At 50.0% G+C, this 12478-nt stretch overlaps 3 protein-coding genes across 3 annotated transcripts; all 3 read left to right on the top strand.

Moving 5' to 3' along the window:
• Positions 1-448: 448 nt before the first annotated feature.
• Positions 449-1896, top strand: N7473_005376 (putative iron-sulfur cluster-binding protein; the record flags this gene model as incomplete). Its single annotated transcript, XM_057151316.1, has 4 exons — positions 449-697; positions 748-1225; positions 1282-1773; positions 1826-1896. The coding sequence occupies 4 exons, from the start codon at positions 449-451 to the stop codon at positions 1894-1896; spliced, it is 1290 nt and encodes a 429-aa protein (XP_057009121.1).
• A 996-nt stretch (positions 1897-2892) lies between these two features.
• Positions 2893-3954, top strand: N7473_005375 (Mpv17/PMP22 family protein; the record flags this gene model as incomplete). Its single annotated transcript, XM_057151315.1, has 3 exons — positions 2893-2991; positions 3222-3545; positions 3805-3954. The coding sequence occupies 3 exons, from the start codon at positions 2893-2895 to the stop codon at positions 3952-3954; spliced, it is 573 nt and encodes a 190-aa protein (XP_057009120.1).
• A 3047-nt stretch (positions 3955-7001) lies between these two features.
• On the top strand, positions 7002-11306 carry N7473_005374 (F-box protein; the record flags this gene model as incomplete). Its single annotated transcript, XM_057151314.1, has 3 exons — positions 7002-10389; positions 10455-10931; positions 11008-11306. The coding sequence occupies 3 exons, from the start codon at positions 7002-7004 to the stop codon at positions 11304-11306; spliced, it is 4164 nt and encodes a 1387-aa protein (XP_057009119.1).
• Positions 11307-12478: the final 1172 nt, after the last annotated feature.

Below are 12478 nucleotides of genomic sequence, written 5' to 3'. Positions count from 1 at the left end.
TCTAGCATTTGCTATCATCTCCCTGGCGGACCACCTTACGTGATGTAGCAGTAAGATTAGTTGTATAGATAGCAGAATTGTTTGTATCAGTGGTAACCGGTGCAGCCACTCATGACGGCCTGGTATCTAAGTAGTGTCTATGTCGTCTACTATGCTTCTATGTTCCCAGAAGCGGTATGTGGATGCTGGAAGTGTAGAAGGATCAAGATTATGCTGGCCTGCCGGATGCATACTATCTACCGATGACTGGAAATTGTAACTCAATCGGGAAATCGCTAGATAGAGTGGGGGTACTACATGTGGTGCCGTGGGTGAACTGTATTATGTGGGGTTTATGCACTTTGGCCTCTGAGCTGCGATCTATATCAGATGAAGGTGCCTACGAACAACAAACAAAGTGATAAAAACATTTCCTTGATAGATACTTCACTATCGTGGATTCAAAGTCATGCAGTTGCTGAGTGCCTATTTCTTATCGCCCGGCTCGGTGATCGTGGCTTTATTGGCATTGATCTTCTTGGCTCACCAGTCATGGCCATCTCTTTCTTATCGAAAGAAAACTTATCAACTCTCCGGCGAGATCTCCGAGGTACATGACGAAAACGATTTAACAGTTTCCAAGGATCCAGAGGTTCCTAAGGGATGGTGGTCGAGTCGTGAGGTCTTTGAACTGGAACGCCGAGCTATCTTTAGCAAAGTACGATAAGCACACAGTTTTTGACTGAGACTTACTAACTGCCTCTGCAGTCGTGGCTGTATCTTGCCCATACCACTCAGTTTAGCAAGGCCGGGGCATATCAGTCTTTTGATATCGCTGGATTTCCGATCTTCTTGATCCGCAGCAAGGATAATAAGATTCGAGCATTCCACAATGTGTGTCGACACCGCGCCTATACAATTACCAGGAAAGAGACCGGAACATCTACTGTGCTCGGTTGCCGCTACCATGGATGGAGTTACGATACTACTGGCCGATTAGTCAAAGCACCACAGTTTGACGGTATCCCTGGCTTTAACAAATCTGAGAATAGTCTTTTTGAGATTCACACGCATACTACTGACCATGGAATGGTTTTTGTCAACCTTGATACCGGACAGCCTACTCCTTTCCCTGACTCTACTGCTTCAAGTTTGGATGGCTTTGTAAAAATTGCTGGCCTTGGCTCAAAATCAATTTGGCTTGCTGGTCAGACACTGACTGGGACGTTTAACTGGAAGTTTGGAAGTAAGTTGACCGAGAGAAATCTACTTTTTCTCAAATATTGACTCATTTATCTCTAGTGAGCCCTCAATACTGCACAGATGTCACTGCCCGGCTTGAAGAAATTGTCTCGGCTGCGTCACTACCTTCATTTGCATCCAAGCTTACCAAAATCATCACACGGCACAACAGCCGAGCAGATTGTCACTTGTTCCCTGTGAACATTCTCTATTCCTTTGAGAATGCCCCTCTTTGGGTCTCTATTTCCTACTTGCCCGCATCTGAATCAATTACCCAGGTTCGCTATGACTTATTCAATCTGTCGTCTAAATCCGGGATCAACGAGAATCAACTCGCAAGTGCGGTTGCAGGGTCCGTTAAAGGCTTTATGCAGGGCATTGAGACTGGTTTTCAGTCAGTCACAACTTCACCTGTTGAGAATAGTTCCAATACTCGACGGATTCTGGAACAGCTTCAAGAACACGCAAGACTGGAGAAGAAGAGCGGTGGTCAGATTCTTCCGGCTATGCGTCAACCCAAGGGAAGCTCATTGTTCCAACAGGCAGAGCAGCGTAAGATTCTTCATCAGACTTTACACTACATCTATACTAACATCTCGATTAGTTTGCAAGGAAATTGACTGTTCCGGCTCTGGCTCTGGATCCGGCAATGGCTCGGGCAGTCTCGACTGGTAATCAGCAAGATTGACAGGTGCTAGATGGGCCGGTGAATATGAGGAGGGGTAAATCATGCTTGGTGGTCTTCTGTGAGAGTCATCCTCGTTGGATCCTACACTTCTTTCTCCAAAGAGGGTCATCTGCCCCGGCTGTTTCCATCGAGGCGATCGGCCTCTCTCATCACTGTTCAACCGACAGGTCATGTTCTGGTGGTACTTACAGTTGCACCATAAAAATAGCATTGGAGATTTGGAATTGAAGGAAGTCTATAAGTGACGAGGACATAATTTGTTGTTGCATGCCCGACATAACGAGTGAAATGTATTGAGGTACTCCACTTGGTTATGAACAACTTTGATGAATATATATTTTAAGAGTAACTATGTGGCAGAGACTGGACAGGCTACGCTTAGATTATAAGGTAGTAGACGTAGGTTATCCAAGAAGCAAAACTTCCACCAGGAAACCATACCAACCTTCTGCGGTAAACACGGACTGTTGATGACATGAAATGTCTACCAATTTACTGGATTTGCACACGTATAGTCTGCAGCACGCGGTGGAAAGAAAAGCAATCATCAATCATTCGAAACTCCACCAAGTCTATCGCACGACTCATTTTTCTCGTATCCAGTCCATCCGCTTCGTTCCCATTTTTATCTTTCGACCGTTGCATCGTGCCATCCAAAACAAGCCTCGTTCCGTGGTACCTAAAATTAGCACAGAGCTAAGCTTGACGAGAGGTGGAGATCAGCTCCAGGTTTAGTGCGGGTCGGCGCAGTCAAGACTTGTACCTTTACGGTTAGTCACCTCCCGGCCGGTGAGTCCCACTAAGAACAGGGTGTCTTGAACCCTGAATTGTGGTTCCGGACAGTTGAAACTTGAGTCAACCTCGAAATCAGGGTCAGAAGTGTGTGCGGTCAGATTGGGTAATCTTGCAAGCAGATTTGAGGCTGTCGCGAAAGTGCACAAACTACCTAGGTTTTATTGCTGTGCTCGCGAGCTCCAGACAATATGTCGGTCCCACCCATCGCAAAGGCCACGCTTCAGGCCACGGTCATTAATGCCGGGGCCAATGTGTTGGCGCAGGCCATCAAGGCTTACAGGAATGATGTGAGTATATTCCTTGATTCGTTGCTGGTTATTTCCCTCTCTGTTAAGGAACTGGGAGGCCAGATATGTTAGTGGATGCCTCTCCAGTATGAAATGCGGGGTTGATACGCACGAGGGGTGCCAAAAATCAACGAGATGGAAGCCACACCATTAGAAGAACAAGGATCCTCATCCTTTTCTTCTAAGAGCAATTCAATCTCGATCAACAGTGGATACTAACCTCTTCATAGATCCCCTTTGAACTTGACACTCAAGCTTTGATGCAATTCACCACCTGCGGCCTCATCACCACACCGTTGAACTACATCTGGCAAAACAACCTGGAAGCAACTTTCCCAGGCACACGCCCTCAAGATGCAGCCTCAAAGCACGAAATAAAGACAGGTCAACCAGACCCGGCTACCTCAAAGCCAGCACTGAACGTCACCAACACCGTCACCAAAATCGTGATTGACCAAATCATTGGCGCCACGTGGAACACGGTGCTCTTCATCTTGACCATGGGCCTTCTGCGTGGCCAGCATCATGAAGTTGTTCTCACACAGATCCGTGAGGTAAGTTTGCTTGTGTGATATCACTTGGCCCCATATTTCCCATCGAAACTTTCATCCTTCGGGCCATGGCCCCTGGGGCTTGGGGCGGGCAGGGGTCTAGCTTATGTACTTGAGCTGTGCACCGCACTGGTGGGGGTGAGATCCCAGGATCTGCATTGCCACGCGAGTATAATGGTGGACCTGCCCGGCCACCACTCTCCGATACATTATTAATGAATGTAATTGTACACCAACGGGGGCTGATATATGATGTCATTAGGAATTCTGGCCCATCATGATCGCCGGCTTCAAGCTCTGGCCATTTGTATCGGTTCTCAACTTCACCGTTGTCCCGGTCGACCAGCGACTGCTGGTGGCCAGTCTTTTCGGTGTGGTATGGGCTGTTTACCTGAGCTTGATGTCCGGGTAAATCCTTTAATCAGGTTGCTGGAAGGATCAACGCCCGACCGGCCGAAGGATCGTGGAGGAGAGAAATATTAGAGAGAGCTTCGTCTATGGATCCATACATGGGTTGTGGTTTGGATACATGGCATTCTAGACGTGATAGATCGATCGGTTAGAATAGCGAGAATTGTGTTTGTCTGTCTGTTTCGCTTCTTGGACCGAAAGCCGGTAGCCCCATTGTGGTAGCCTTAGTGAACAGTATAAGTGTCCTTTTGCCTTATTGCTGGCAAGGTTAGCAGGGGGCCAGCCTTCATGTTGCATCGGAGGTTTGAATCCCGCAAGCCTTGTGAAGAAAAGCCTCAAGTTAAGGATTGCACATCTACTTTTATGGTGTACGTGGCATGTAGATTTGAATAATTATCAACGCCTCCTCTGCCATGTGCAAAAGAAGTATACCACATCCTCGTCCCCGGCCCCTCTCGCCCCAGGCCCCATTATAGCAGCTGATACAGATGGGACGGAGTTCATGGGGGCTGTCAGCAGTGGAAATGAAGCTTACAAGTGGAAATCAGTAAGGCAGGAGAGTTCATGCATAGCTCAAGGGCCATGATCTGGTCTGTTTGAAATTCATTTGCCCTACAGCACGTTTCACTGGCCAGGTTGATGCTTATATCAATTGGATTTGTATCGGTCATCGCATGGACAGCTGCCGTGGCCAATGGGGTAGATCGATAGAGAGTATTGTCCACTCAATGATGTCAAGGAAATATAGGGCTGGTTCTTCTTCAAAATGTCAGCTAGTCTGGATATCCTGTATGAATATCATTGTTTTCCCATAGGATTTCCTTCTTATACTGATGATCGTTTCGTATTATTTGGGGTACAACCAACAGTCAACAGCCCCCGGTGCCCCCGAGATCCACGCCAGGGTTCGCATGCATCTTCCGACCGGGTAGACCTTGTCGCTTCTGTTTCAAAACCAGAGGGATGTACAAAAACTAAATTGCGTCTGCACATGGCACACGCAACTTTTGTGCATGGTTTTCTTGACCTGTAAAATGTACTTCAAAGGCCACAATTGCTAAGCCAATATGTGATGACGGTGACGACAACTGAACCCGATGGATTCGGCCCCTTGGGGGCGGCAAATCCTCGAATGCCGTACCGTTTGGTTCGCCACGAGGAGCCAGTAATTGGCTTACATTAATGCTTTGGTGTGAAGGGTGCGAAAATCATTGACATAAGCGCACCGAGGGATGACATGATGATAGGTCTGACTCAGGCGAACGTGGGACAGAACTGTCATGTTATGCGTCGGGCAATACTCGCGAGGGATTGATGTTCGTCGTCAAGTACTCCATAGTACCCTTATACTTCATATCTAGTTCACAAAGGATCATGAAGGATCATGAAGGATGGTGAAAGATGGAAGGATATTCCTTCTCCTCGTTGATTAACTAGTTGCAAGCCACGAGGATGTCGCGTAGGGCGCTTCTATTACTTGGGGCTTGTTGGCTGGGGGCCAGGTACGCACTCCTTCCCTTATCGGATGTAGAATTCATACTTTTGAGGTCTGTTGTATGTCTAGCAGCGGGCAGAGTGGATTTTGTAAACGTCTACTTGACTACTTCATCTTGATGGATTCAACTACCCAAAGGCTACTCCATACAAATAATACAAGGGCCATGTTAACCAACACGCCCCATTTGGGGCCGGGGCTGGCCCCAAGGATTGATCGAGAGTGAATATCGGGCCAAAGCTAGCAGTTGGCATATAACAGATGAAATAATTAATACCGGGAATATACTATACTGTACAGAGAGCACAGTCGTAGGAGTTTGGAGTCTGTACTCGGGCACGACGAAGCGGATAGTTTATCCTGAAGCACCAACTTCGTATACTTACTTCCCTTAGCTCGTGAGCTGACTAAGTTAACATTCCTATTGTCAGTTGTACTCCCCGGGCCAAGAAGGGGGCGTCCATGCACGCCATCTCGTGTGGCGGCTCGTGTCGGGCCAGTTATTTTTGTTTTACGATTCCTCAGTCGCTCAGTTCGTGTTAACGGGCGATCGTATTCCCCGGACAAGCAATGGGCGTTGCCGATCTTGGAACGCGAGAATAAGAATAGCCATGCCCGCCCGCGATATACGAGGGGAGAAGGCAAATTCTCGAGTTTAAATTTGGTATATTGATGGAGATGAAGAATGCTGAGTATAGCTGTGAGGAAGAGAAAGATACCATAAAAGGACTACATGAATAGAACTACGTAGTGACTAGTCTGTAATGCCAGGATCGTTTCTCCATCAGCTACTCTGGACTTACACTTACTTGAACCGGTAGTAGTTGGGGGCTGTTGTATCTTTATTTACAAGGATTTTGGCCCCGATCGCCCGGTCGCAGAATGAGTTCCTGCAGAGCAGCAGCCCGTGCGACATTGTGACTGGTTGATGATCTTTAGTTAGACGAATTATACGGGGCCGTACCGATCGTAACGGGGGCCTGCAGCGCGGATCCACTAAGAAAACCAACTGCTTATTCGGGGGCCTAAGCAGAATCAGGACTCGATTCACGAGCAAACCAGTGACAATATCAGTCGTTTATGTACTCGCCCCCATCATCAGTGATCTTCTGGCCCTAAAACATAATCCCCTGCAAGGAATCTCTCTCTTCCACCTTTCCTCTCATCTTTTCTCCTGCTTACGACTCGACGGTGATCTACTCTGCTTTGGGCATCGTCGTGCAACTATCAAACGAAGATACAGCAACATTCCAATATACAGAGCAAAGAAATTGCCAAACCACCTGAGCAGATCAGACGAGTCATTGCAGACTCGCAACAAAGAGACCACGCTGCAGATTGGCATCACCAGAAACCATCTGATAGGCCCTTTGGCTCCCCGATATCCGGTACGTTCTTTGTTTATACTTCTTCTAGAGCACCACTCCCGTCCAAGAAGACGAACATACCCATGGCACCAGAACCTAAATCTAGATCACAGACAAAGACAGTTTCTTTTGAGAATGCCCGGGCATTAAGCCCTCACTGGACCAGGATATTTGAATTCGGCCAAGATGGTGTCCCCCCGATCCTTTCCATTCGTTCGCCCACGCAGAAACTCCACAAAGCAGAAGAACAAGAAAGGAACTCGACTGCCACCGCCACTGAGACTCGACTGCCGTTTGTTCCATGCTCAAGTCCAAAAAGATATCAGTCTGATGGGCCCGCCCCCCAGAGCCGTGCGGGGGAGTATTTCAGGCTCATCGAAGGCCAAGAGGAACAAAGGGAACAAAGACAGTGGATCACAAGAAGTGCCGTTGAAGATGGAAATTCCCTTAGCAAGCCTCTCAATTGAGGCTGCCAAAGAATATCACGTTGAATGCCCTGAGAAGATGAAGACCACAGGACGGTCTCTTACTCGAAGAAACCACCATCAACAAACACGACCCGCTATTACAACGTCCAAGAGAACCTCACCGGAGCGGTCTACACAGACTCGATCTGTTTCTCCTCAAGGATCACTACGCACAATTATCGTTCTTGATACACCTGGTACCTCCGATGACGAGGAGTCCGACATTTCGCCCTTATCTGACGACCGCCCATCTGCTGCATCTCGATCTGGCGCAGCCTTACGTCGTTTCTTCCCCGAACTATCATCTGCCAATTTCGCAGTCGTGTCTCCGATGAGTGCTGATGCCAGTGCCGATCAACAGAACCTGAGGCCAATCGAGTTCTCGTCGATCTTCGAGTCCGAACTCCACGAGCGGGTCCACATCCTCTATAAGAACTCGGCCGATGCCGTCGAGAGCCCATCGACCGACGTGGATCAAGCCTTGGAGCACAAGCCAGGTTCGTCCTCGGGATCAGGATCAGAGGATGTCTTTGACTGTGCCTCGTCCTGCTACAGTCGTCGGAGTTCTATCACCAGTGTTGGGACAGAGTGTTTCAGCCCGGCTGCAAAGGAACTCGATCGATACTCCATCCTCTCCCCCGTTGCAGCTGGTGTCTTTGATGACTCTGCTTCGGCATGCCCGTCCCGGGGCCTATCGCGGGCTCCGTCGTTTGCATCGGGCGTGCCATCTGCAACGTCACCCGGTCCAGAGTATGCAGCGAGCTCAATCTATTCGTCGAGCCCAACGCCGCCATCTCGATGCACCTCAATGTCCTCCAGAATTTCCTTGAATGATTACAAAAACAAGCCTCTCCCTCTTGAGCCTGTCCAAGAGCCCAGCCCATTAGCGATCCGCCGCCATGACCACACTCAGCAATCTGCGACGACTGAAGCCTCGCTATCAACGGGATTTCACTCAACCTATCGTCATCATAACTTGAGTCATTCAACAAGCACACACTGGAAGCAATCCGGGCAAGCCTGTCAGAACTGTGGAGAATGCGCTGGGGGCCGTAATAGCGGTGACCCCGTTCAATCCCGTCGGGGCCGTCGCTCAGAGTGGTCAGAGGCTAGCAATGGGCAGCGCCTGCGCCATATCCCAACGCTAGCACAAGCTGCAGAAGAATTGGAATTCGCCCTAGCCGACCTTGCCAGAGACCCGCATATGCAGCAACGGACCCTGCTAGTGCTCGACGGACCGCTGCAGATCAGTCGACACAATGGTGATCTAGTCGCAACGCGACCAGCACCACTGCCCCCCTCAACCAAGCCACATTCCCAAGCGCAAGCGCACTCATCCAAATCATTTAAGAAGAGCAGGAGTTTCCACACAAAGGTCAAATCATTTGACGATGCCATAAGTCCCCGGTCGGCCACGCTCAAAGCCCTCCGTTCGACCAAAGAGAGGCCGTCTCCTCCCCTCCCCGACAAGGAATCCAAGAACAAAGGCGAGGCCGCCCCCAAAACCCCCAAGACCCCCAAACTCAAGGACGAGGCCAAGTTGTCTTTCAGAAGTTCCAACTCCATCTCTCGCTCTACCGACGACTTTTTCAAATCACCCAAGATGAAGAAATCCTTCACTCTGACGATGCCATCCTTCCGGCGCACGCATCACACTCGGGCCCCGACTCTGCAAGAACCCCGTCTGAGCGTCGTACTGAGTTCACGGTCGGAAACTTCCCTGCTCGACCCACACACATCCACCGAGGCCCGCCCGGACGGGCCCCCACGACTTTCTTCACACTCGGATCCCAGTTTGGACTTGGACGAGGATCTGGACGCAGGCGCGGCCTCCAAGCGGGCCGATCTCCTTCTGCAACTCCCGCGCCTGCAGACTCAAGATCTCGCCTTCCAAAATCCCTTCGAACCGCTCAGCATCGAGGAGGAACTCCTCGCTCTAACACGAACACAACACGAGCGGGAGAAGCAGCCACAACCACCACAACCAAAGCAAATGCCAGGGGCCGCCCCCTCGTTCTGCGCCCCCGGCCCCACGCAGACAGTGCAACATCAACATCCCCACCCCGCGCAGGCCGTCGCCTCGCCGAGGGGCGATGCAAAAGTGTCGACTCTTCAGCTGCGCATCATACCACCTGAGGATGAGAAAATGCTCGTTGCGAGTGAACTCGTCGCCAGCGAATGGCTGCGACATACGCAGGCCTTTGTCTCGACGGCACAGGCGAGTAGTGTGCAACTTCCTCCCGAACAGATCTACGAGCTTGCAGCAACGCCGCCCTCTCCGTCATCCTCGATGCCAGCCATGTTTATGGAACAGTCACACATGCCCGTCGATTTTCCCATCGAGATGCCGGACCATCTGATCGTTCTGATCATGGGGCGGATCGACTCACTGGACGATCTATTTAATTTCGTCCTTGTTAACAAGCGTTTCTACCAAATTTTCAAGCGTCGCGAGCTTTTCTTCATCAAGGGCGCGCTGTTCCGTATGTCGCCGCCCGCGTGGGAGTTGCGCGAGATGAGTCCGCCATGGAAGAATGAGTGGCAGCTCCTGCTAGAGCCGGATACGCCGCTGCCCGAGTATACCCCGGAGTCGTACTTGGATCGCTATGCCTGCGATATTTATACGCTCGCGCAGCTGAAGTCTATGATCTTAGTTCGCTGCTCGCCATTCTTGCGTCGGGATACAGTCAGGGGTCTGTCCGGCGTGGATATTGTTCGCGCCGAGGAAGTAGACGATGCTTTTTGGCGAATATGGACGTTCTGTCGCATCTTTGGAAGTGGCAAGGGTCGCGAAAATGATTTGGAAGGTCAGATGGATTGGTTGAAGGGTGGACCAAAGGCCCGGAGCTCATTTGGAGCATCTTCCACCGTGACGGAGCCTTTTGGTATGAACAATGTGTTGTTTGAGCCACCCGAGGGTTTCGCCCGTGGAAACAGCGTCGCTGGCCTCTCTGCGAAGCAGCTGTATGACATGACGGAGATCTGGACATGTCTCGGCGTACTGTTGCAGCCTTTGCACGGCAAATGTGTCGAGGCTAGAAACGCGGGTATCTTCCAAGGACTGGATATTCCCGAGGGCGATACCGTTCGCGAAGAGACTGCACTAGGTAAGTAAAGAAGTGACAAAGTAAAAGCTTGTTTGAAGAATATTTTACTAACTCATAATCAATAGAGGAGTGGACATCTTACGTGCTTACTCTTGGGCTCTCCGCCGTCTTGACTCTCAGCTCGCTCTGCCCCGCCGAAGCCACCACCGCCACCTTCACCAAGGCCCAATCCAATGGCCTAACCAAATGGGAGCCAACCGAAACTGAGACCAGTCGTTCATCCTTCCTGAAAGAAGCCGTTTCCCGTGTCTACGAAGAGCTAGAGCGTTCCCTCGCTTCCAGCAGCCCCAAGGAAATCGCCTACCCTCAACCCCAATCTTTCCAGCGCCGTAAGCAATTCCAAGAAGAGCTGCGCACTCGCCGTCTTCGCGGTCCACCAAGTCGCGAGGGTGCACCAGGTACATCCTTCGCCGACGAGCGACCCATGTCAGAGTTCAGCACAATCGTACATAACCTCGACGGAAGAACGCCACGCGACGCACCGCCCGTCCCACCCGTTCCAGCCCTATCATTCGACCGACTCTCCTCCTCCACAGCAGCCAGTATAGGCCCCCGAACCCCCAGCCGCACTCCACCACGCTCCTTAACCCCCGAATCAAACCTCCCCATTCCCCGCAGTCCACCCCTCCAACCAGTCCTCGCGCCCCCCGGCTCTCCGTCCACAGGTCCAAGACCCCGTTGATCGAGCGATTTCTCGCATGGTCAATGAGCTGGGCTTCAACCAGGACGATGTCAAGTGGGCGCTTAAAATCACTGATACTGGCGAGGGCATCGACGTCGATGCCGCTGAGCAATTGCTTAAGCAGCAGAAGCGCAAGCATGAGCGGAATCCCTTCGCCCCACGGGGTAAGGATAGTTTGCTCAGGTCTGTGATGAAGCGTCAAGGCTCGCAAGATTCGGGCTGGCGCTTTGCTTGAGCGTGATATCGGCTGGTCATCCCTGCTCTCCGCATTCTATTTTTGTTGATTTCTTTTTCTTTATATCCGCGTTGAGCGATTTTTCGTAGCGAAAATGTCTTTTCCTTACTTTTCATGATTGACTTGGGTTGGCGTCGATTGATTTACGAAGTATATACACAATTTCTTGGTTTTTGCTCATTGTTTTTACTTTTTGATATTCTGTTCTGCCTACAAGACTATGACCTACACTCTTTGTGTTATATACCCCCTACCATGTACCTACTTGTACAATCATCATGATTTTTTGGCCTCTTTGAAATCATCATCTTTTACTTGGATTTTGCTCAAATTGTAGCGTCAACCGCCAATAGATGAGTAACAGTTGTTCGACAAGGTCGACCTGATTCTTCTCTCCAAGACTTTTTCGAATACTATCATCCGTTGACGAAAACAAAACACAGCCGACTAATTCTCCTAACCCCATGAGTCACGTATAATGAACCGGCATACACCCCTCACAACATCCAAGGCTCGCCTGAGTCCAACAAAACGGAAGAAGCCCCCCCTCCCCACACCAATACTGCCATTCCTTAACAATCTCCAAAGCCACAGCACCAACTTGAGCCGGAAAGTCCTCCCCAGGCAATAACCTCTCCGGCGATGAAATCTCGATAGAGACTACTTGCGGACTAATCTCGGCATCGTTGAAGTGGGTGAGGTAGAATTTTTCTTCCTTCAGTTCGTGGGTTAGGTCTCGTAGGAGTTGGGCTGGTGGTATACTCGGGTTTATGTGTGACAGGTTGATGTTGACGAAGAGTTTTGAGGGGGTTGGGGTCATTTTTGTGGTTTTGGGGGTTTTTGAGGGTTAGGTAGAGGGAGATGGATTGTTTTGGTTTTGATGTTTGGGATCTGTAGTTAGAATGTAACCTGGTATGAGTGTTTTGGTGTTTCTGATGGGCTTAAGTACTTTAGTTGATGTAGAATGGCTTTGTTACGAATTCTGTAGAGAGTCTTGTCGTGAAAGCTTCTTTCATGGTGTTTTAGACCCTTAGGCGATTCCTGCTTCGAATATAATGAAATGCATGTTAGACATCCTATTGATCAATTTAAAGGCAGATAAGCTCAAGAAGAGCCCAATGCGACTCTAATATTTTCTGGAGAGCTCTTGAGGGGATTTAAATGTTTCAGTT

This window comes from Penicillium subrubescens (assembly GCF_028828155.1).
Source record: "Penicillium subrubescens strain IBT 31985 chromosome Unknown utg000004l_segment0_segment0, whole genome shotgun sequence".
Classification (NCBI taxonomy): domain Eukaryota; kingdom Fungi; phylum Ascomycota; class Eurotiomycetes; order Eurotiales; family Aspergillaceae; genus Penicillium; species Penicillium subrubescens.
The sequence above is the reverse complement of the archived record's forward strand: the minus strand, read 5'-3'. Positions and strand labels throughout refer to the sequence as shown.